This window comes from Pinus tabuliformis, chromosome 1_2 (assembly GCF_031772625.1).
Source record: "Pinus tabuliformis cultivar Carrire ecotype Pingquan chromosome 1_2, CPIR1, whole genome shotgun sequence".
Classification (NCBI taxonomy): Eukaryota; Viridiplantae; Streptophyta; class Pinopsida; order Pinales; family Pinaceae; genus Pinus; species Pinus tabuliformis.
This window is the reverse complement of record NC_142298.1, coordinates 596374553-596401808: the sequence shown is the minus strand read 5'-3', so window position 1 is coordinate 596401808 and position 27256 is coordinate 596374553. Positions and strand designations below refer to the sequence as shown.

General features: G+C 31.5%; 1 protein-coding gene across 1 annotated transcript; it reads left to right on the top strand.

The window, feature by feature from the left end:
- The first annotated feature begins 4004 nt into the window (after positions 1-4004).
- Positions 4005-5597, top strand: LOC149207054 (KH domain-containing protein At4g18375-like). The gene has a single exon (XM_089397903.1). It carries the CDS (start codon positions 4005-4007, stop codon positions 5595-5597), a length of 1593 nt encoding a protein of 530 aa, XP_089254029.1.
- The last annotated feature ends 21659 nt before the right edge of the window (positions 5598-27256 follow it).

Sequence of the window (27256 nt, the reverse complement as noted above, 5' to 3'; positions counted from 1 at the left end):
GAAGAATCGCTTGTAAATTCGGGATGAAAACCAACCACTTAGCAGAAGAATATGCTCTTCTTAAAGGCATTTTCCTATGAAAACCTCTGTAACCAAACTCATTAATCATGTTCAGCAATTCTTTGTTGTTAATAAACTACCCAGTTAAAGGAATAAATGCAAAAGACATAGGATTGGAACCCACCATCAACCAAATTTGGGAGTAAGTCTTCCACTTAGCATGCAATGTCGAGTGGTTTCATATTAAATAGAAACACGATCAAATGGTGGATCCCTAGACTTTTGACCCAAACATTTGGTTATTACTTTAACAGATGGTCTATCTGAGTGCTCTGCATGGATAATTGAACTTGATACTACTACTTTCTCTTGTCTTCTCCCCTGCTACAATAATAATCATGGATTTTGGGGAGTTATGACCCACTCGCATCTCCCTCCGAAAATATGAAACAACCATTGAAGGGTTGTGATTCAAACTAAAAGTGGTCTTAGGAATATTGGTATCAATAGAGAGCTCTCTAGGAAAGGATATGGACATGGCTTTGAGAATTTTAATAAACCTCAAGAAAAAGATTAACTCTCTGGAGCAAAGGGTTTGTAGCATGGATAACCCAATTGCAGTTGTGGTTCCTCAACATCAGGAAATAATGACTTAGAAAGATGACTTCTTGAATAGATCCTCTACATCAATTGTGATCATCCTAAGATATCAATTGGATGCTCATGATCGTTTACCATCTTGTCCACCTCATTGATGTTTTATCTATATTAAATTATACTTTTGGTTCTTATCATATCCATAAGTTTAGTCTAAGGAAGAATTTTGGTTTTTGGGCCATTGGAAAAACATAGTTCCACCCATGCAGACCTTGTTTTCCTTCTCTCCATGTTATGTGTTATCTATTGTTTTTATGGTGTGCTATAGGAATTTTTTTAAGTTTGGACTCAAAATACAAAGGAATCTTGATATCTATGTATCTAACAATAGAGAGATTCTCCTATAACATCAAAATTTTGTAACACTTCTATGAGCTTTGAACACATATACACACACACATATATATAGAGAGAGAGAGAGAGAGAGAGAGAGAGAGAGAGAGATTTTATTTACATTTACATGAGTAAATTAACAGGTGTTACATGTCATCTTAGTCCCTCAAGAAGAAGTTAGAAAAATACGTAATGAATAGTTAAGCTAAGCTAAATATGACTAAGTATATAAGTAATTGGTGTTATTTGTTAAAGATAACTAGAAAAATAAATAAAAAATAGTATTTACTCATAGAATTTGTAAAGGAGGATTGAAGAGTTTAACCTAAAAGTAAAAAGAGATTTAAATCTTTCACACAGACACAGAGATATATAATGCAACTAGTAAATGTAAAATAAATTTATATCATATACTTGTCAATAATAAGCATATATAATATTATTATATTTATATTATATACATTAATGTATATAATATTGTCAAAAATATTTTTCATAATATTACAAGTTTTAAGGGGAAAAAAAATTGAAACAATTTTTTTTGTTAGCCATGGGTTTTTCTGTTTCTTTTTATTGAATTTTAATTTTCAAAATTAAATCCCTACCATCTATCCAATAATTTTTTATGATTAAATTAAAATTCTGGTGCCCTATTCCAAAATTGGCATTCCTATCAATATAACCAACCTAGATCCATCTTAACTTTGGATCTATCAAGCTTTGAGAGGATAAAATATATAAGATGAAAACCTCTTTTTTGAAGGGAAAACTTGAGGAAAGGTTTGCACATCTAGAGATTTGATCTCTCTCCACTTGATAAGTTCAGAGTTATGATGCATCCCATATATATATATATATATATATATATATATATATATATATATATATATATATATATCATTTTTTTATTTGACTTAGTCAAAATGTTTACATAATAGAACATTACAACATCTCTTTCGTATTGGGAGGAGCGTCTCTCAGCTCCAATAGTAGGCATTAAAACACTTACCTCATGATACATCTCACATTGACAAGATTTAAAAGAAAAATCATAAAAATTAACTAATTTATAACTTTATTCTATATTATTATTCATTATTAAAGTCATAACTCATATTCATATGACATTTTTTATTAATGAATTAATTAAAATGGTAGAAAAGGGATTAACCCTTTTGAGATAAATCTCAATTTTTTATCTATCACTAGTACTAGGAATATTCTACAATATCCCTTGGTGGTTAAATCCTTACCGTCCACCTAATAATTATGAATAATTAAATTAAAACTTTGAAATCCCTATTTCAAAATAAACATAGCTTAATTATTATATGCATTAATGGATACAATGTAGCCAAAAAAACATTTCACATGTTTAAGAATTTCATATAGCAATAAACAATTGAAATAATTGTTTATGTTAGTCATTGATTTTTTTCTTACTTATTATATTTCAATGTATTTCCTTTTAATTTTGACTTTTCTAATAATGTTGAAATTTTCATTTGCTACAAGAGAAACCTAGATCTGTCTTAATGAGGGCCCAAATATCTCAAGGTGCAAACCTACTTTTTGAGTGAAAAACTTGAGGAAAGGTTTGCACCTCTAGAGACTTGATCCTTCTCGATGCTTGATAAATATGGAGTTAAGATGGATGGATTAATTTTTATTTTTTATAAGAGCAGGTCAACGTTTTCATTAATATAAAGAGTTGGTTTCAGGGCCACAACTTGTACATTGGTCTACATATTCAATGATTAAACTTCCTTCAGATGTCCACACTATAGCTAGCCTATTATTGTGGCTATTTTTGCCTACCATTCCAAAACGAAGCCTGTTATATGCCTTACAAAAACAACATAATAGAAATATATATACATAGCATTTAAAATATTCTAACTGTGGGGATTTATTTGGCATTGGAAGACCATTCTAAGACAAGTGTTCCAAGCCCCGCTTGAGTACTTTTCTGCTTTATTTGCCTATTGGGTGACTTTGCTTCTTCTTTGCTTCTTCTTTTTTTGGCTCTCAGTTGGTCCCACTTCATCCTTGATCAATTGAATCCTATTGTTTGAACTCTCTTTGATTTTAGACACTTTTTTTTCCATAGTTTTCAAATCAACGCAAATCTCAGTCTGGAACATCTCTACTTTACTCTGCAGTAGTTCGAATTTGGTGTTCATTAGGAGTTGATAAGTCTCCCTCTCCTTATCTTCTACAAATCCTCTATGGTTCAAGTTTGCTAGCAACCCTTGGAGTGACTCCAACAACTTGGATAAGAGTTTACCCAAATATGTCTAGTCCACCTCACAAGATGAAGTCCTAGGCTCCGTCATGGAGGGGAGATGCCTTCCCACTCTACGAATCTCAAAAGATGGCAGTCATCATTGGTCATAGAGGGAGATGCTTATCAATATGATGAGTTGGGTTGAGGAAGAGTAAATATGTGCAAAGCGAGTGGGTACAAAATTATTTTTTTAGTATATCACAAAAATAAAAAATTGTTTACTTAATATTTTAGACAAATATTTGTAATCAAAACATAATTAATACAAATTCAACCATAAATAAAGCATAATTAATACAAATTCAACCATAAATAAATTTAAATAACAAACTTTAGAAATATTCATTTCTACTCCTCCCATGAAATTGACCCCGTAACGTTGTGAAGACTAAACCCACACAAATATTTTATCGTTCCCTTATTGTAACCCATTTCCCTTGTATTAATATTGATATAAGAATATGAAAATATAATACTATTATTGAAGTGGAAACCTAACCCACACACGTCGGTCTTAAGACAAGGGTACCGGGTGAACAAGTTGTCGGCCTTAATAAGCCCTAACGCATGTCATATAAAAGGAACAAATCAGTGGCCTTGACGGGAGGGTGTGGGAGACTCAAGAAGACAGATAGGATTCAAGTACACGAACTTCTTCTCGTGGCTCAGCTCTTTTTCCTTAAAAGAGGGAGACATCTAATCTGTAAAAGTGAAAGGATTGCCTGCAATGGACGGGTTTTACTCTGCCATTGGAAAGCGAGCACGCAGGGAAAATGAGGTTCCAGAGAACAATGACTCTGGAAATAAGAGGCGGAACTCTGGCACTGGTAGAGAGCGAGCTTTGCCTGGCGCTGACAGTACTGTGTATCGCATACTATGCCCTGTTAATGTGGTAGGAAGTGTTATAGGAAAGGCGGGTAAAGTTATAAAATCTGTGAGTCAAGAGACGCGTTCGAAGATCAAAGTTATAGATGCTGTTCCAGGCGTTGATGATCGCGTGATAGTAATCTTCAGCTCACCGTCAGGCAACGACAAGGAGAAGGATTGCAATGAGAATGAAGTTGAACCTGTGTGTCCTGCTCAGGATGCTCTTCTTAGAGTGCATTCTGTTATTGTTCAACAATCTTCTGGCAGAGATAATGACGTCGACAAAAAGAGACAACACAATGCTCGGTTGCTGGCTGCTAACAGCCAGATTGGAGGTTTGATTGGAAAAGGTGGAAATAACATTCAAAAGTTGAGGAGCGAATCCGGGGCACAAATTCAGATACGGCCAAAAGATGAGTTGCCAGGCTGTGCTTTTAGTTTTGGTGAAGTCGTTGTCATATCTGGAGATGCAACCGCTGTCAAGAAAGCACTGTATGCAGTTTCAGCTTTTCTGTATAAACACCCACCTAAGGAGCAAATTCCTTGGACTGATATTTTATCTGCAACGAACCCAACTTCACTCCTTCCTTCTGGTGTGCCTGCATTATTTACTCCGCCAAATTATGTTCCACAACGAGATTCACTGTTTGCTCATCACAGTTCAGTTCCTCCAATTCTTGGTACTTATGCCTCCGGCCATTTAGCAGCACTGGGAGGATATGGAAGTGAAGCTCGAAGTTCATGGCCTCTTAGTTATAACCCTGCTCTTCCCATTGCTCCAAAATCTGGGAATTCTGCTGTTGAGAAAAGTGGGGAGGAGTTTTGTATTCGAATAGTATGCCCAAATGATAAAATTGGAGGTGTGATTGGTAAGGGCGGCAAAAGTATCAAACGTATGAGGAAAGATACAGGAGCAAGTATTAAGGTCGAAGACGCACAGTCAGATTCAGATGAACGTGTAATTGTAGTTTCTTCAACAGAGTTGGCTAATGATGGGGTTTCACCTACGCTTGAGGCAGTCCTCCAATTGCAAGGAAAGACTAGTGGAAGCACTAGTGACAATGACAATGATGAAGGTGGCATTTGTACAAGGCTTCTTGTTCCGTCAAAGCACATTGGTTGCCTTCTTGGTAAAGGTGGCAACATCATCAGTGAGATGCGGAAGCACACTGGAGCAAATATTCGCATATTTCGCAAAGAGGAGCGACCCAAATGCGCCTCCCAAAATGAGGAGCTGGTTCAGGTTACTGGAGAGCCGAGTGTTGCTAGAGATGCACTCATCCAAATTACAAAAAGGCTGAGGGAAAACATTTTCAAAGAGAAGTTTCATGGTGCTACCAACACCCACACCCACACAGTGCCTCTTTTGTCTAGTCTATCTGTGCCCAGTGCGATCCCTCTTTCATCATCAAGTTATGGCACAAGGCAATATGATCTAGGATTGCCAAGGTAGATCAGGTGCTCTATTGTAAAATGTTTCTTATTTTTTTATTAATTCATTTTTTAAATACATATTATTTATAAATATATGTTGTATTATATGATTATCAAATTTGAGTTTGCTTAATTTATTTCATTTAAATTCATTAGGTTAATGAAATAAATTGAGGAAATTCATGATATACTTTTATATTTGTAATTAAAAAATTAAAATAATTTATTTTCTATTTTATTTATAAAATGTTATATAAAATTATATTCTATAAACATTGCTAATAAAGATGATTAAATCATCTAATAAGAGGATTATCAAGATTGATATGGCAAGTATTGGTCCATGTCCATGCATTGATATATGGCAAGTGTTGGTACATGTCCATGCATTGATATATATGCTTGTGGCAAATGTTTGTCCATGTCCATGCATTGATATGCATGCTTGTGGCAAGGGTTTGTCCATGTCCATGCATTAATCCACATGCTCCCGTAAGTGTTGCTCCATGTCTATGCATTGTTGGGGAAAAAGAAACATGGCAGCACTATATACTAACAAAGCTTCATGTTCCTTTATTAGGGCAACAATAAAAAGAAGGAAAGCAATGATTTAAGGAGGTAGTTGAGGAACATTTTCAAGGCTACTCATAGGAGCATTGCAAAAGCATTCATAGGAGTTGTGTAAGTGTTTTGTTACCTAAAAGAAGTGGAATCTCTTGAGAGAGTGTAAAAATGGAATGTTTTTCAAAGCATTCAAGGAGGATTAACTGATGAAGAAGAGAAGAAAAATTGGAACAATTTTGCATATTTGTGCCTATAATAGCCAATGGATCAACACCCATTTGGAGTATGCTAAACTTGTTTAGTGAAAATTGAAAAGACAAGAATTTTGTAGCTAAATACTTCATCGAAGAAATTATAGAAGATAAAATCATTGAAGATAATGTTGATTTGCAAGTTGTAGAAAATAGAGGCCCATCAAAAGTGGAGATTATGATGCATCTCTTGGATATGGAAGAAGGGGATATCATTTACAACATGGTTGGATGAAGGACCATTGTGAAGAAGATTTCCACATAAACCAAGGTGAAACTTTGCCTAAGTATGGTGAGATTTGACTTCATAGAAAACAACTTGGTTACTGAGGTGAAAAAAAATGGAGGTGAATGTTTTTAATTACATACAAGGGAGCTTGGTTATTGAGGTGAATAAAAATTTGGAGGTGAATATTACAGATTAGGAAACTGAGTTGACGCTTCATGCACTTGAAAAATTATCCCCGGTGGATTGAGAGAGCTTAGGAGTGATCGATGGAAAAGAACAATCTATGGAGAGAGTGAAAGGTTGGATGTGAATGTTTGAAGTGCATGAAGAGTGAGCAGCCAAAGAAAATGAAAATAGTGCACAATGGCTCTAAATATGAAGGTTAAGATTTTTTAAAAACATGGGGAGAACGATGTGGAGCATCCATCAAATATGTTGGAGAATCTACTCATGACCTAAATGCTCATGGTAAGTGTTAATCCATGTGCATGCATTGATCTGCGTGCTTGTGGAAAGTGTTGGTCCATGTCCATGCATTGATTTGCATGATCACAACAAGTATGGCTCCACATCCATGCATTGTTGAAGAAAAAGGGAACATGGCGACATTATATACTAATAAAGTGTCATGTTCCCTTATTAGGATGCTTATTGAAAGAAGGAAAGAAGCACTGCAAGGAGTTAGTGGTGGAATATTATATTTTATTATTCATTCTATGACTAGCACAACCATGTTTACTAATGTGGTTTATATACACCAGTTAACGTCATTCCACTGATCAGTGTATATGAACCACATAAATGTGGTTGTGATAGTTACAACTCACATGTGTGGAGTAGGTTGATAGTTAAAATAATGGTTACATTAATTATTGAGATGCTTAATGGGTTTGACCATGGTTAAAGAGGGTTGAACATTATTGACCAAATTCAACCATATTATAAAATGTTTCTTAAATTTCTCCATTTGACAGATTATAAACTATTTTTTTTAAATTCATTATATCAATCTATAGAGAGAGAGAGAGGGAGGGAGGGAGATTAAGTTTGTGTAATTTATTTGATTCAAATTAATTATATTCCAAAATAAATAAATTGATTATACATAGAATTTGAAATCTAATTTTATATTTATAATAAAAAATTGTAAAATAATTAATTTTTCAACACAAAATTTTATATAGAGATTATATTTTATGAATAATTAAAAAAAATAATTCAAAGCATAATAACTTTCTCTTGATGAAAGAATTTCATAAGTTAAGAGAAATTTCTTCCCTTTCAATAATATTATTGTACATACTAATTGGCTTTTGATTGTGTAATTATGTTTTTTTCCAATCTTATTTATGTTTTTGATATATAAATGTTTAAAAAGTACACAATTTTAGATATAACCTTATTTAATATGAAATAGAATTAGCTAGTTGATGATCCTTATTGTGCATCCCAACTTTCCAAACTTTCAAGTGCAAGTGTAGGTCATTTTTGTAGATTTCGTGGTTGAACAAAGGACCATTATGAAGAAGATTTCTATAGAAACCAAGGCAAAAATTTTCTTAAGTATAGTGACGTTTGACTTCATAAGAAGGAGTTCAGTTGTTAAGGTGAACATAATTTTAGAGGCAAAGATTAAGGGAAAATGGGTTGGAACTTCATGTACTCAACAAATTATCCCCAATGGATTGGGACAATACCAATGGATCTCAACAATTTATTGAGAGTGAAAAATTGGATGCTGATGTTCAAAGTGTATTAATTGGACATTATGAGAAATAGCTCATGGTTCAATAGGTGGAGAAGCAGAAGAAAATAAAGCACAATAATCTAAACATGGAGGAATTTTTAAAAAGATAGGGAGAATGATGTGGAACATCCATCAAACCCTCTATGTGTCCTATAAATTTGACTCCTGATCTCTTCTCATCAATTGTAGTTTTACTAGAAATGCTCCTTATTTCCTTTTCTAATTCCAAATTTTCTTGCATTGTTTCAAATAGTATGTTTGTTCTACCTCTTTCAAAAAACATAACAATGGAAGATGGTAAAGCAGTTGCAAAAAACTCTATTAACACATTAGCTATAGGTTTGGAATCAATAGGAATATTGTTTTGTGACATATCAATGAAACTCAACTATAGAAAAGACCTTTTTTTTAAAACAAGAACTTTTAACAGATCTTTGACACACAACTTATATCTCAATTCCATATATATAATTTCTCTTTCTATTCCATTACCCACTTAGACACAATGTCCACATATGAATACAATTGTTTATAAATATATTTTTATATACTCAACATTTACATCGATAACCTCTTTGAAGATGAAAATGGGTAATGACTCTAGCTTCTACGTAATATATATATTTAAAAGTATGGGTGCCAGTCCACCAATCTAAAGTAGTCAGACTAACTTACTTTTGCATGTATATATCATCTTTCCTTTAATGTACTACTCAACCTATTCATTTGTGTTCTCCTTTATTAGGCGTCCTTAATACTTCATTGTATTGTTATATTATTTTCCTTTGTCAACCTAATAAACAGATCTTGGTATACAGTTCTAGCTCACTACACTCTATAGTGCATATGGGATTTTATTAATCATTTCTATTAATGGTATCATGGGGGTTTTTAATCGGCCTTTCAACCACCATACATACATATGTTACCTATATGACACTGGCATTTCCAATTATGTATTGAATTTCAAATTCTCTAGAGTTTTGTATGCTCCCTTCATTGGTAACTTCGAGGGTAACAACATAGAAATTAATTATACTATTATGGAAATTTTAATCTTGATCATACATCCTATCATCATGAAAAATTAATGGTCTTCATTCCTTCTGCTCTGTTCTAGGGTAACCACCTTAGGGGTTGCCTTGGGCTCAGTTCATTGTAACATTTGTGTTCGAAGAAAAACTAGTGCTCTTCTTATGTTCACATTAGGGTTTCTTGATGATGCCTTATCACGCAAACCCACCACAGTGACTATACTATTGTGTCTGGTTGCCCCAAGTTCATAGTTTTCAAAGTTTTCCTCCCTCAAAGGTTCTTCACAAAGGTAACTTATTTTTTTGCTCACAAATTTGTTCTCCTGCTTTTGCTTCTATCAACGATTTACCTTGTAAATCCATATCTAACAGTGGTTTGGTTTCAGTGATTAACAGGCGATGTCAATCATATGAAGAGAATTTCTCTGGGGTGGAGTATGGTTAACATTGTATCCCAATGGTCATGTCTCACTCTAGGTCATGGTAAACTTCTTACAAGTTTCTCTTTCTTTTTATTTAATGGTTATACGGTTGAGAATTTTTGTTCTATTTTACCATAAAGGGTGTTTTTAATAAATAGGTGGTTCTTCCTTTAGCAATAGGGCTAATATAAATGGTGAGGAAAGGGGCTATGCACCACTACAAGTAATCTACATTATGTAGGAACCATGGCTTTTAACTCATGAATTCTTTTATTTTTTTTCATGAGTTTTAATATCAATAATTCCCATTCTTCTTAGGGTTTCTTCAATTAACTAATTTCATCTTAGTTCCATGTTGTTACAGGACCCTGGAGGCTGACATAAATTTTCCAATTTTCCCATGTTTTTAATTTTTCACATTCCTTCTCTTTCCAGGTCTACACTTGTTGATGGACAAGCCTTTATTTCTAAATTTAAAAGGTGATCTGAAGTATTCTCTGAATTGATACTATATATCATAAAGGTCTAACACTTAAGGTTTGACCCTTGATTCTCCTTTGTGTTATTAGGGGCTTGCGACTTGAATTGGCCATGAAATTTGACTACAATATGTTTAAAAGGAATGGGTACTTTTTAATGACTGTTGTATTTAATTCTTAAGTTGTCTCTTTCGACATATTGTAGCTTTCCATGGAATGTAAAAAAAAATCTTTGGATTATAATGTAGTCTTTTTACATGGTTGGTGGTGTTTTGTACAATTGTTAATTTTTCTTCAGAAATCTTTCTTGTTCTGGTTATCTGTTGTTAATTAAAACATATTTTGATAAGGCATTAGTTACTCAACAAGTTGTTAACTTTGTTTATATCTATATATACCAAATTTGGTTTCTCTATTTTTGGCAAGGAAACTTCTTTTCACCAGTATGACTGAATAGCTCAGTGGTTAATCAACTATCTATTTTTTACTGTCAATATAAAGGAAACCAAGAACCTTACTAGTTTATGTCCGCTTCCTCAAAATTTTCTATTAACAATCTTTTTTTTTAAGTTTTCCCAATCTCTCGTGGTACTATGGCACACCAGTCGAACCATTATTGACTTTAAAGAATCTTATTAATGTTTTCTCATGTAAATGAATTACAAAAATGTAATTTACAATTTTTCATTTTCTATTTTATTGATTTAGTACTTCAACGCATTATTCCTCTTTTTCTTGGTCCTATTCAAACCCTGCGAGAAATGTAACTCTTGTTTTCCTTTAGTTTGCTTGTGTGGTAATAAGAAATGTTGTTATAAATTATTATTTTTGTCAAAAAATATGGTTGCAGTTTCTCTTAACTCTGAAAATCATTATGGTGTTCTCGATAATGACCCACATAATTACTGTGTTTATTTTTTATTCACACTCATGTAACATGATATCAAAATAAGGAAAAGTATTCTTTCTTTTATTTTATAAAGGATATTTTATTGCCTATCATTAAAAAATACATCATTTTTCTTTTCTTTTTTTATAATTTTTTTCTAAATAGTGGGCAAGGAGAATCTGTTATGGGTTCTCCTAACCCTGTTGTTGTAGCTTTTGGGGTTGATGTTAACGCAACTCCTAATGTAGTATCCAACCCAATGTATTGTTAGTATTTTGGGCTATTCTTATAACAGTAGGTTATTGTATGATAATATTATTTTTTTTAATCAATTGTACTAATACACAAAGAGATTTTCTTTCATACATTCTACAACTCTTACATCTAACAACAAGATTTTCATTTTCTATTTTTCCTCAACCATTACTTCTGTAATTCAAAATATCTTACCAGGGCTGGACCGAAAATGGTTGTAGCTACTTTATCCTGTCAAGAGAGTGATTAGTTCTTTTCCTCAAAATCACTCCTTATTTTGTATCTGATTCACGTTCAAACTTAGCTACTACATTAATAGGACATTGTTATCCAAACAAATCTACATAACATTATCCATACATTCTGGAAATTGAGTTACTACATTAATAGGACATTCTTAGCCAAAAAAATCTATGGAGCATTATCCATACCTTCTAGAAATGTGAGAAAAACTATTACAGTCATCTGAACCTTACGTCAGTTTTTCCATTGACTATCCCCGAGCTCTTCTCTCCCAGATAGGAAAAATTCTTTCATGAAAGCGTCTTCATGCAAATGGATTTTTTTCTTTCTCCCTCAGACCCCTTGACCAGCGTCCTACTGACTTATCGTGGTTAGAATTATTGTTTATCTCCCACTGGTTCCATCCACAATATTGTTATCTCCCACAATATTTCAATTGAGAATCATTGTCTTTTTCTCCCACAACATTCTCTTCTCCCTAGGAAAAACTATGGCATTCTTCTCTAGCTACATCTTTTTTCTACTCCTTGCAGTGTAACTACTTCCCAATTGTCTCCTGTTAGTTTAAATTATGTCTTACCCTATCAATCCTTAACACATTTCTAAAATTAATTTCTCACTTCATTTATTTCTTTTGAAAATAGAAATAAAATAATATTTCATCACATGTCATTTTTATTTATTTACTCTCACTAACTTTTTCAACCAAAATTTAAAAGTTATAATTAAATTTATCGGGGATATTACATATCCCCTCCCCTTAAAAGGGACACTATCATCAGTGTTTTAGATTCCATTCTTCTTTTGAATCTCATAGAGAAAGGATCCTCCATTTTATCCTTCATCTTCTCAGTGGTCTGTACAAGCCCAAAAGTGTTGCACTTTGTTTCGAAGGATGGTTTGGTTTCTAGAGTAAAGCTCACTCCTTTTCAAATTCTACACTCCATTTACAACACGTTCTCATCCATGTTAATCAAGAACCATCAGTTGGATTCTATGTACCCAAAAAGGGTCATCAACATGCATCTTAGCCCAACAAGGGTTAAGAGTCTACACATAACATGAGTTAGCAACATTACTATAAGTACATCAACAACAAAAATAATTTTTTTTGTTAATTACCCAATGACTTATGCCAAATGATGTGGACCCCACTACATGGTTCCACTATAATTCCAAACCATGGAAATACCAATTCCATTTGCACTAATTACATAGTGGCAATAATATTTCAGAAATTGTTTATTGTTCTTACATTGGGTAGCATTGTTATGCTTTTATCTTGATTTTAAATTTTGCATATGCATTAGTAATGCATGAGTAAAGTTTATGATAACCTCATTTTTCCCACCATTTTCAAGGTGGCTACATTTTTGTCTATTTTTTCCAAGAAGACGTAGCTATGCCCATCTTGGGCTTCTTTGCTATTCTCCTTCAGCGAAAAACCATGAGTTCACATTGCAACATTGTTTTTTAATTTTGGCCCTTTGTCATTCAACATTGAAAGTTATTAATGAGGGTTATATGTAGTTTTCTTCTATGTACAACTGTATGGTTTCTTCCCTCCTACACTCATATGCACATTGACACCACTGCAAAAACTAGACTTAGAGTTTTCTCTTCATATTTACAGATACAACACTCGGCCATAACCTTTTGTTTTTTCACTAGGTTGGTCCAAGAACCCAATTTATGTTTACCTATTTATCCCTTGACATTAACCCAAATCAGTCTTTAGTTAACTTCCATCAATTAATCAACTCTCTTGGTTATTTTTATTTTAGGTTAGCTCAACTCTTTTCCATATGCATAAGACTATAAGTAAATTAGTTAGTGAAATTTCCATTGAGTAAAAAATACCAATTTATAACCATATACACATCTCATGGCCATTCCATCCATCAGAGCTAAACCAATCAATGGTTGCTCATTCTTTTCAGGGTTCATTGTTTTTTCTTTGAAGTTATCTGCTCACAATGCCACATACACATTGCATCATGCAACAATGAACCTATACACATGTACACACATGCACGTATACCTATGACTCAACACTTTACACATTATCACATAGAGTCCAAAGATTACTCTATCTCTATTCACGTGAGCCCTACCATACCACCTCCTATGCTTTTCAATGATCACAGTATAAAAGTCCTACTTGGTAGGAATTCCTTTTTGGCCAGTATATACTTCTTTCCATGCCATCTACAACATTCATCTTCCAATTCCAACGACCACTCCTGATAACCATATCAAACATAATGGAATTTTCATATATATATATATATATATATATATATATATATATATATATATATATATATATATATATATATATATATATATATATATATATATATATATATATATATATATATATATATATATATATATATATATATATTGTATCATATATGCAATTTAAGTCGAGGTTAAGTTAAATCCCTTAAACATTTTTTATTATTCTTTATTTCCATGGACTCAACCAACCAGCTAGGTTGTCACGTTATTGTTTCCACTCTGAATTTTAGCCTTGGTCAATCCCACCTTAATACAAGGTTGTGTAATGTTATCATCACATAAAATATTTTTTAATAAAGGGTGTTTCTAATAAATAGGTGGTTCTTTCCTCAACAATAGGGCTAGTATAAATGGTGAGGAAAGGGGCTATGCACCACTACAAGTAATCTACATTATGTAGGAACCATGGCTTTTAACTCGTGAATTCTTTTTCTTTTTTATGAGTTTTAATATAGATAATTCCCATTATTCTTGGGGTTTCTTCAATTGACTAATTTCATCTTAGTTCCATGTTGTTACAGGACCCCGGAGGCTGACATAGATTTTCCAATTTTCCCATGTTTTTAATATTTCACATTGTTTCTCTTTCCACATCTACACTTGTTGATGGACAAGCCTTTGTTTCTAAATTTAAAAGGTGATCCGAATTATTCTCTGAATTGATACTATATATCATAAAGGTCTAACACTTAAGGTTTGACCCTTGATTCTCCTTTGTGTTATTAGAGGCTTGCAACTTGAATTGGCCATGAAATTTGACTATAATATGTTTAAAAGGATTGGGTGATTTTTAGTGATTGTCGTCTTTAATTCTTAAGTTGTCTCTTTCGACATATTGTAGCTTTCCATGGAATGTAAAAAAAAATCTTTGGCTTATAATGTAGTCTTTTTACATGGTTGGTGGTGTTCTGTACAATTGTTAATTTTTCTTCAGACATATTTCTTGTTCTAGTTATCTGTTGTTAATTAAAACATATTTTCATAAGGCATTAGTTACTAAACAAGTTGTTAACTTTGTTTATATCTATATATACCAAATTTGGTTTCTCTATTTTTGGCAAGGAAACTTCTTTTCACCAGTATGACTTAATAGCACAATGGTTAATCAACTATCTATTTTTTACAACCAATATAAAGGAACAAAGAACCTTACTTATTTATGTCCTATTAACAATATTTTTTTTAAGTTTTCCCAATCTCTCGTGGTAGTATGGCACACCAGTCAAACCATTATTGAATGTAAAGGATTTTACTAATGTTTTCTCATGTAAATGAATGACAAAAATGTAATTTATAGTTTTTCATTTTCTATTGTATTGATTTAGGGCTTCAACGCATTATTCCTCTTTTGCTTGGTCCTATTCAAACCCTGCGAGAAATGCAACTCTTGTTTTCCTTTAGTTTGGTTGTGTGGTAATAAGAAAATGTTGTTGTAAATTATTATTCTTGTCTAAAAATACGGTTGTAGTTTCTCTTACCTCTGAAAATCATTATGTTGTTCTCGGTAATGACCCACATAATTACTGTGTTTATTTTTTATTCACACTCATGTAACATGATATCAAAATAAGGAAAAGTATCCTTTCTTTTATTTTATAAAGGATATTTTATATTGCCTATCAGTAAAAAATACATCATTTTTCTTTTCTTTTTTATAATTTTTTTCTAAACAGTGGGCAAGGAGAACCTGTTATGGGTTCTCCTAACCCTATTGTTGTAGCTTTTGGGACTGATGTTAAGGCAACTCCTAATGTAGTATCTAACCCAATGTCTTGTTACTATTTTGGGTTATTCTTATAACAATAAGCTATTGTATGATAATATTATTTTTTTAATCAATTGTACTAATACACAGAGATTTTCTTTCATACATTCTACAACTCTTACATCTAACAACAAGATTTTCATTTTCTATTTTTCCTCAACCATTACTTCTGTAATTCAAAATATCTTACCAGGGTTGGACCTAAAATGGTAGTAGCTACTTTATCTTGCCAAGAGAGAAATTATTTCTTTTCCTCAAAACCACTCCTTATTTTGCATCTGATTCACGTTCAAACTTAGCTCCTACATTACTAGGACATTCTTAGCTAAACAAATCTACATAACATTAACCATACTTTCTGGAAATTTAGCTACTACATTAATAGGACATTCTTGGCCAAAAAAATCTATGGAGCTTTATCGATACCTTCTAGAAATGTGAGAAAAACTATTACAGTCATCTAAACCTTACGTCATTTTTTCCATTGACTACCTCCGATCTCTTCTCTCCCTAATAGGAAAAATTCTTTCAAGAAACGTCTTCTTGGAAAGGGATTTTTTTCTTTCTCCCTTAGACTCCTTGACTAGCGTCCTACACACTTATCTTGGTTAGAAGTAGTGTTTATCTCCCACTGGTTCCATAAAAAATCTTATTGTTATCTCCCACATATTTCAATCGAGAATCATTGTCTTTTTCTCCCACAACATTCTCTTCTCCCTAGGAAAAATTGTGGCATTCTTCTCTAGCCACTTTTCCTTTCTACTCCTTGTAGTGTAAATACTTCCCACTTGTCTCCTGTTAGTTTGAGTTAAGTCTTACCCTATCAATCCTTAACACATTTCTAAAATTAATTTCTCACTTCATTTATTTCTTTTGAAAATAGAAATAAAATAATATTTCATCACATGTCATTTTTATTTATTTACTCTCACTAACTTTTTCAATCAAAATAAAAAGTTATAATAAAATTTATCGAGGATATTACATATCCCCTCCCCTTAAAAGGGACACTATAATCAGTGTTTTACATTCCATTCTTCTTTATATCATGGTGTGCTTTCATCAGTTATGTTTCTATTATATATTCCTCCTTTGATGAATATATTCAATTTATCATGTTCACTTGTAACACATATTAACATTAGTTACCTCCTCTGTTTTTATTACACTCTATTCTACATAATGTAGGGTTTTTTTTTCATCCTCTTCACAATGATTTCCACAAGTATTTACATCCTTATGCAACATCTTGCATCTATTTTATTATATATTTATACCCTCAAACTAGAGTATTCATAGTGAAGGTTCCCATCCTTCCTAGTCTTTTTGGTGTATTAATTCTTTTAACAGGGCTCTTGCATATACAAGCATAAATTCATGTAATTATTATTTAACTTGCATACCATACATCTATCAATGTCTACCTTAGGGCTCACAATACTTCCCAGAACAACAAGACAATACATTTTTGGTTCTATTGTAGCCTTAAAATTAAAACACCGATTATTACATACATACTTCCATAGAAATTTTACATGATAGGTCTAATTTTTCAACTTTTCTGTTAAGGTTTTATGTACATATTAACTTTTAGCATGAACGAGTTATTATTATTTTTTTATTACAGAAAACATCATCCCTTTATGCCTATCCACAATTTTAATCTCCATTTCATCATTTTCCACGTCGTTTTTGAAGCCTCTTAAGTGTCACATACATAAATATTTTAAGCATTACTATATTTGATCTTGCGTATGTTAGCATTCTCTAGATTTGTTACATTGATATCACATAGTCCATTTTCACAACTACTATTGGAAAAAAAATTGTATTTCCATTTATGCTTCTCTTTACCTCATTGATACCCATCACTTCTATGAATAGGTTTTGGACTTAACCTCTAGGGAACAACCTCCCTTCGATATTTTTTTGTTTTCTTTCCTCTAGTACTTTCACACCATGATTCCAGAGTTATGATGGTACAAGTGTAATAACCTAGACTAATTCCTTTCTGATTAACCAATAACATCCTAGTTATCTTTGCTTTTTTATGGACACTACTTGTTGTCTATATTTTCCTTATGCAATTGACTCTCAGCAGGGATTACTCTGTACTCCTACTACTAAGGATGTTTCCTCACATCAATTATATAGGTGCAATGATTTAATCTTACAGTTATGCAATTTTCCAACTTTGCTTCTGCCCCCATTTTGATTCTTTTAATTTTGCATTTCCACCATGACAGAATATAAATATGCTATACAAATATTGTTGTCACAATTACATTCAAGGCCACACCAAGATTTTCCTCAATATAAAATTATTAACAACATGTACAGATGATGAATTCATTCCAAGATAATTATGATAGTCATTCTAATGAAAACCTTCGTTATTGTTCCATACACAGGTTTATGGAAATGCATACCCATTCAATTATTAGAGTGTACATATTTCCAGTTCATGACCCCTTTCCCTTTCAGGCTACTTTCTTTTATCATGGCCTACTAGGATTGGGTTCTATGTATGAACTGAGTAACCAACATTTAGATTATTATTTTAAACATCTTACATTTTCCTTGAAAGGGTTTGATTACCTATAAGAAAAATTGAATGCAAGTATTTAAAATTATCTTGATCTTAATACTACGTTTGGTTACATCTTACCAGCTATAACTATCATAATTTGGTTGATATCATTCATCTCCAGTTGATAGAATTTTAAACAACTAAACATTTTAGGTACCAATCCTACTTGGTATATTTGGTCTTGTTCTTTCAAGTTCCAAATTTTCAATATATCCATCTAAAAACATAAAATGAATTAGGAAATCTCTGGTCAGTAATAGAAAGGACACCTTTGTCATAGACAAGGCATAGAACAAAGGATTTGCTAACTTTTTTAGTAAGTTTATGTTTGTGGCATATAGTCTCTTACATGGAAATTCAACACCAATAATGTTTCCAAAATTTGAAAGGCTTTTATAGCTAAGTCTAGAAACAAAAGTTAGACATTGGTTTTTATATGAAAATCATATAATTATAAGAGTATATAGTTCATAATTGAAACATTCTATGTTATTATCTTTCTTAACACCTGTAATATTTTCTTTGGAGTATATAAAACAAAGACTTGATTCAAACTACATACATTTTTATTCTAAGAAACATAAAGTTACTTTTAGATTAAAATGGAAGTTAGTCCATTCATAGATAACACAAGAGTTTCTCAGGGGATACTTGAAAAAATTCTTCTAGATTTGGATCTTCAATAAGGAGAAAAGTTAATTATGACCCTTATTAGGTGATTTCAAATAAGTGGACCGTGAAACTTAGATCTACCCATTATGACCATGATATATAAGTAGCATTCTACAAACTTGTAAATCAAGACAACTGGGAATGGGTACAACATCTACTACAAGAAGATAGAATTTTAATATTACAAAATCAAACAGGTAATCTTGATTAGGAAGAAATGATGCATCTGACACTAGTTATTTAGACTTCCCAACAAAAAGAGTATACAAATAAAAGAACATACCCATAACCATTTCAAACGATTTCAAATATTTAATAAATTCAAAATTCAAAAATATAAAGGATCAAGGATCAATAAAAATATAAAGATAAACATGTACAAGTTCAGGGCATACTTCAACAACCAAGCCTTCCATTGAATATATTCCTTCAACTATTTTAGAAAGTTTAAATGTTGAAGAAGGGAAAGAAAATATTACAAGTCTAGAGCAATCAAAACAAAACAATGTGTTCTATTAGTTTATGGATATTAAAATTTAGAATGTCCAAATAAGAAAGGAGATGTATCCTTAAATTTGGAAGTGGGGATCTTCTCAATCAATATTATTATTAGCCTTATATTTCAAAAATATGTATTTGAATATGGCTATTTTAGATCCTAAAACTCAAATGCTAAAAGAAGTTGAAGGTTATGCATTAGGGGAATTTCAAGATAAAAAATGGGCCAAAAATAAAGTACTAACAAACTCTACTTTAAAAGAACATATAGGAATTAAGGTGATGAGGTCATATGGAGGGGGGAAATATCTTTTGGAAGGAAAAGAAGAAAATTGTTTTTCTTAATCATATTTTGAACTTCCTTATAGGTTTACTCATTGGATGTGGAATTAAAGTTTTCTTCCAATGAGTATACAATCCACATATGTTTTAGTAGACCGAAACTTAGAAAAATTGAAAATACCTAAAAACATGTTTCTTTATTATACTTTTCAGTGGACCCACACTGAGAAAAATTGGGAATACATGAAAAACATGTTTTTTTATAGAAACATATATTTTTTTGCAACTTAATTTTTTCTTAGTGTTGGTATACTCAAAAGTATGTAGTATATATACTCATTGGATACATAATTTAATTCCATATCCAATGACTTCGTACACTTGAAATTTAGTAAATCGATAAGAGAATTAGAAGAAAAATACAATGAAAAGTAGTATTTTTCTTTATTTTCTTTTACCAATTAATCATTTTTATTATATTAATTTAACTACCATTTTATTATTTTCCTTAGAAGACCCATTTTCAACCTAAAAATTCTTCTAATGAAACCACCAGTATTAAATCTAAGTTGGAAGAAATAAATATGGTGAATAAAATATATCTACAAAGATAGACAACTAAGATACATGGATATGATGTGGACATTAGTTGGTATATTTATGATTTAAAAAATGTCTATCAAAATTGGAAACAATGGAAGCAAGATAATGTGGCTAATAGGACAAAGCAAAAAATATTCAATGAATAAGAGCACTTGATAGCATATTTAGGTGTAGATCTTCAAAATGTAAAATATATATAGACTTTAATTAAAAAGCAAGACACTGATATCCAAGTACTAAAAAGAATCTCAAGATGCCCAATATTGATCATGTGCAAAAACTAGAACTTGAAGCAATACAACCAGAGAAAGATAAATTATTGCAATAAATGATTCAAATGACAGTGAGATGAAATTATGTCAACACCAAACTCAAGAATTGTAAAAGGAAATGAAGAACTCATGATCTCAAAACCTTCCTCAAATAAATCATTTGCACTAGTTGAACCTTTAGAGCAATTGGAAAAGGAATTAATTTATTTAGATATTAAAGAGATCGATACTAGGGATCTTAAAAAATTGATCATTATTTAAAATAATGAAGTTTGTATTATGAAGGATCAACTAAAGCAAAAGGAAGAAAATGTGACAGAAGAGCAAAATGTCAAAGAAAAAAAACCAAAATACTTAGAGTAAGCACATGGGAAGGCTAATTGGTAAATCATATTTGGTTGGAGAAAAACATATTCTTTGGGATGATATTATTTCATAAATAAAAAAGTTCTAGCATTCCTTCATATTGATAGATGATGAGTATACTTTAGATTCACAATTTTAGGAAAACATTAAAAAAAATCAAGAAGAGTTGGGAAATAAGACACAAGTAATCAACAATATCATGAGGCTTCTCAATTCAAATATTTGGAGTGAATTAAAATCTTTAGGTGTCAAGGATCATACTTCATTTATCATGGAAGCTACTAGGGTGTTGCGAAGGAGAAATTTAACCCAACAAGGTCAAACTAAATTTATTGTAATTTAGAAAAATGTTAATATTTTTATGAATAAATTCCAAAAATTAGTAGAGATGGTACTACCTTCATGTGAGAACAAGAAACGGGATCTCATTCAATATGAAGCATATAAGGAAATGCTATTGAAATATACATCTAAATTTCAAGACATGGATGGATTGTTGAAAGGTCAAATCATTGTTGACAAATTAATAGATGATTCCTATTTAGTATACAAACCAAATGCAATGCTCCATCATACGAGAAATATATTGATCTAGATATAACCTTAAAAAATATGGTGAACTACAATTATCCTATAGGTAATAAGTAGCAGAATCATAACTTAATATTATGGGGATTGATAAAACAATTTTATTTTTCAAGTGGTGAATTTCCACATGTCAACAATTATTGTTACAATTCCTAAATTATAGAATTTGAATTTATTTTTGGGAAATTTTGTCCTAGAAACTAGTCAAACAACTAATACAATTAGCTAGACTTTGTATGAAAGAAAGTAAGAGTTTAAGTCCAAAGGGTTGAAATTTTGAGGTATGAAGGTTAAAATTTGAAGAATTATAAGGGACAATTAGTAGTGGTATTTTTATGATCCGTAAATTATTGTGGATATTCCATTGGACAATTCGTCACAATATCTAATAATAATATATTAAATTTTTGAATTTCTACACTATTATAGTTTTATTAAAACTCTAGGTTTTTAAAATTAATTGTAATTAGTGCATGCATGCGAAGGAAAATTATGAAAAAAAGTAGATAACAACAAAATAATCTCACACACACAAGACACAAGATATGCTTTGGGAAACCCTTTCGAGAGAAAACCCAGCTAGAAGGTGAGCCCACTCTGCTCTCTTTCTTTATTTGGAAAATATGGCTGCAAGTACAAAGAAGTAAAGTTTGTGGCCTGTGGGTTGCTATAGTGCATAGATCCTCTCTGTGTAATCTACCTCCTATCTCTCCTAGCTATCTTTGCTCAGCTATGGAACAAAATTCTCTCAAAAGAATGGAATGTCTCTTCCTCCTAGTGGCCCGGTTATAAGAAAGCCCTATAGCCTATTAGTGGTTAATTTTGACTACATCAACTCTTAACTAGAGTTACAATATAGAATATTCTAGATATTTTACATCACAAACACATGACTAGAACCTTTTCCATGAATAATGGGGGTTGACACAACATCCTCTCAAACCATGGTGGTGAAAACAGGAAGGTCAACTTCTAAGTGGCATAACTTTTGCATACAGACTCTAATTAACGTGATTCTTACATTGTCGGAAATATTTATGAGTGTAGAATAGCATGAAGAGTGGTTTCATTAAATTGGTACAGTTTTAACCCCAAAAAAAACATCATTTTATGCCTCAAAACTGTCTCAGAATGTTTCAGACCTCGTTTTATCAAACTGGTCCTGCTGGTAAAAATGGTCCCGTGAGTTGATTCCTCCATTTTTTCCACTTTGAATTCATCGAGATGGATGGAAAATAATATAATAATCCAATCCAGATCATTTTAAGCCTTAAATATTCACTCTCTTAGTTTGTGATAATATGTAAATATCTATTTTATTGTATCCTATTGTATAAGATTTTTCAATCTATGTATTTGATGTCCAAGTGATGAGAATAAATATTGAAGACGCCAGTTTGGCACCACTTCCCATGTTTTAATTTCTTCATTGATATATAGATGTATGAGATTGAATGAATGATACTATTAGTATTTGTTATGATTCTTTACTATAAATCATTTGGGTTATGCTTATATCTCTATCCAAATGCATCTTGTGTTGCTACTAAATTATTTTTCTTAATATGTGTTCCATATAACAAGATTGGAATATTCATTTCTATAAAATATCTTCATATTGTCATCTATAATTACTTTATATTCTTCTTAGCCCTTATCCTATAATTCCAAACTGTTTTTTACTTTGGAATTGATTACCAAGCGATTGAAATTATAATATCTCCTATCCTTAGATGCTCTTAAGAGTTTCACTAAATCTATAATTTTGAAGTGAGGAATTGGAGTGTTTATAGTTCCTTGGCATAGTTCCCTGGCCAAGAACATTTAAAGGATAAAACAATGAATGTGAGTTCTATATGCATTTTTAAGCATTTCAGTAGAAGGGTGATTAGAAGAATAGCATGGGCCTCTTATGCATTTTAAGTGTTGGTTGATTATTTTCATTATGTGCAAACCAACATTGTAATCAACATAAATGTTTACGAATGACATTATTACAAACTAGTTTTGAACATTTTTTATATAGTTGGTAGCAATTTTATTTGAAATGAAACATCTTTTGCAGCTATTAGTTTTATCTTTATTACAAAATATTTTATTTATTTATTTATTTATATGTTTAATTTATATTAAAAAAACACATCAAACACTCTAATTATATAAAATAGGGGAAAATTTATGAAAAAATTCTTAAATTCGTTATATTAAAAAAACTCCAATTCATATTTTGGGAAATGGAAAAAATAGAATAAAAAAATAAATAATTTCACAAATTTGAAAAATAAATATGATTTATAAAAATAAAATTACTAAAACAATTGTTAATAAGGATTATATTTTTTTTATTTTTTAGAGATTAATTTGAAAAAATGAGTTTAAAAATAACTCATAACTAAAAATTCATTAATTCTATTAATATTTTAAAGGGAATCTTTAGGAAATATTAATGGAAAACTCACAAATATTTGCAACAATGTTTGGAAGAGAAAGTATAGAAAATGGTCTTTATGATAACTTTGAGAAGACATATCAATCCAAGTATCTCATGAAATTGAAATTTGTAATGAATAAGTTATATGCCTTTAACATCTCCTCAAGGGATGACAAAGTGGTTGGCACAATGGGATGTTATCCCCTCCACCTAGTTTCAAATCCCAAGGTGAACATCTTTGGTATATTGTGATAAGGCTCAAGGAGTAGGCTCCACCACCCTTGTGAACTCTTAGCTGTCGCTAAGTCATAAATACCTGGTACATCTGGCTTATGGGTTGTTGAATATACTCTTTGTGTTATAGTGGAAACTGTTGGGTTTGTTCTTGGGCCTTTCCCATATTACTCTTAAGAGTTACCGATCCATCATGGCTAAAAATAAAGTTATATGCCCTTAACATGAAGGATGGTTACAAGGTCAATCTTCTCCTAGAATTTGTCAATACTCTTGTAAATCAAATGAAAACCATTAGAGATGAGATGAAAGATGTTGAGCCATGGTTTTTTCTTACTTTTTCATTTGCTTAATTCTTGAGATTGTCTTATTATTGCAACGAGTTTGACCACTAATGTGGAGAAAATGAGGGTACATAATTTTTTTGGTCATTTATACTTATAAGAAGAAACAAGGTGTACTTTTGGAATTCATCATGAAGTTGGAAGTATTATTGATAAGAGTGTATACCAATAGTGATGAAAAATATGGAAAGAGTAGAGCCAAAGAAAGAGAGATATTCATGTAGAGGAAGGAAGAGGGAAGAATTGATATATTGGAAGTGCTCCGAAAAATGGCACAAGAAAAGTTAGTATATTGTTGGTGTTCCTTAGGAGAAAGATGTCTCATCTATAATAGTGTCTAGCATAAAGGGAAATGTTCGTCTTGCATATTTGTATGTATGCTTGATAGTCAATATCCAAGAGAAGGCATGGTTGGTATAAGATGGGGTTTCTTTCCCTATAATACCACATAGGGAATGGTTCAAGGAGTAAGAGAAAGTTCATGATGGTAAGGTCATTCATAATGACAATTTTAGTTTTGAAATTGTTGGTAAATGTTATATCATAATTACACATAGGCATATGATATTACAGCAGACACCTAATATAAGACATGTTCTAGCTCTATCTTGCAATTTACTCTGAATTAGCCATTTTTTTGGTAATATAGTCAAAACAATCTCTCCCAAGTAAGGTTGTAAATTTTTATATTAAGAAATTGGTTCAACCAAAGGTAATACTTGGAACATTATGCAAGTTTGATATGCCTATTGCTATCATGTATTGTACTAATTCAACATCCACAAAGAATTAAAAACCAATGAGATCAATGAATATGACATACCCGATGTTGTGGCATTGAAGGATGTGACATATTGAAGAGAGGATCCTACATGAGATGCACGTGAAAAATATTTTTTGTAGATTATAGGGTATAAATATTTGTATTTTTGAGTTTTATGAAGCACCTATCCTTGAAAAAAAAATTAATATTTTCTTCAAGTGACTAGAGAACTAAATAAATTCTTTAGTTGAGTTTGAGTATCTGGAATGTAATCCACAGTATCCATATTTTAGTGTCAATGTTTTGAGTCTATAACAAGACTCATCGTCGGGACAAATACACATAGAAGAGCATGATGAAAGTAAATAAATATGGAATGCAAGGAGAAAATGAAGTGAGAAAGAGAAAGAGCCGACTAGCAATCCTAAAAATCTAATAAATTAAATTAGAGGAGGATAAGTGGAAAAGAAAAACTATTATGGGGAGTATAATATTGCTAATAATGATAATTGCCAATATAGATTTTATTAGGGTTAATTATCATTAATAGTAAAGATAATGATCTGTTATTATTATTTGTATTAATTATTATCATACTTATTAGTAATAATTATTATTTATTATTACTAATAAAGTATTAGTTAATACTCATAATAACAAACCTAATAAGTTTAATTACTATTAAATTTATGGATAGATGATGATTAAATTAATAAAGTTAATAATATTATTTGTTTAGGTAAGAGTTAATTATTAATGATAATAAAGTTTTATATAGTTATGGATTTTAATTATTATAGTTAGGGTTACTGTTATTAATAGTATGTTAATGAATGATTAGGATAGATATCTATAAACGGTGGTATGGAAGGAATAAGGAGAATGATAAGAAGGAATTGGGAGAAGATTGAAAGTGAGAGAGACGACACGAGTGAGAGGATAAGTGTGGTACAGGGTGGGGAGAGGAATGATGACAAGTAGCTTAGTCTCATTTGAGAGCTATGGGATTTTGAGTGAGTAAGGGGATCTAATTCCTGCTTACTTCCAAACCTCCATCTCTATTAAGATTTTGAGTGTCCTTTATAATTTCAAAGGCCTCGCGGATTTTTATTTTATATTGATGTTTACCTTTAGAAATTATTCTAGTTTCTTCAAGGAAAACATGGTGGTGTGTTTTTTTTAGTGCTCTGCAAGTGTTGAAGACCAGATTCTACCATTTCTGATGTCAACACCATGTTCTTTGAGTCTCATTTTGAATGATATTCTTTAGTTGGCATATTCAAACATTTTGTGGGTTAATCAATGTTTCTTCCAGTAGATGATCTATAGATTTGATTACATTCATTTATTAGTTCTATAGAAATTCATGGTCTACTTGGAAACCCTAAAATGAAATGTTGTTGATGTGTTCAGCATGTTTCTGGTTATGTTTGAAAGGAAAACTAGAAATGACGTGAATTCATTTAGGAGTGATGATGGTGGTGGGCATTGCTCCAAAACATAAATGAATTTGTAAGTCATGTGGGACTGAAAGGTAGAATATAACTCCATATTCATCATAACAAAACTTCACTATTGTTGAAAATTTAAATGAAACCTTGTTATAAAAGGTTAGATACTTGATAGTAGATGTTGGATCAAACAAAGGATCCTAGACTAAAATTGTGCATGCAACAAATAAAGTAAAAGATTTATCATTGTCTCATTTTTATAAAGTAAGACACCAAAGGAAGGTTGGACTGTAAAAGATCCCTCTCTATCACATTATCAATCTTTTGTTATGAAAATTACATGCATGTGCCCAAGGAGAATAATAAGAAGCAAGAAAATAAGTCTATTAGGTGAATTCATGT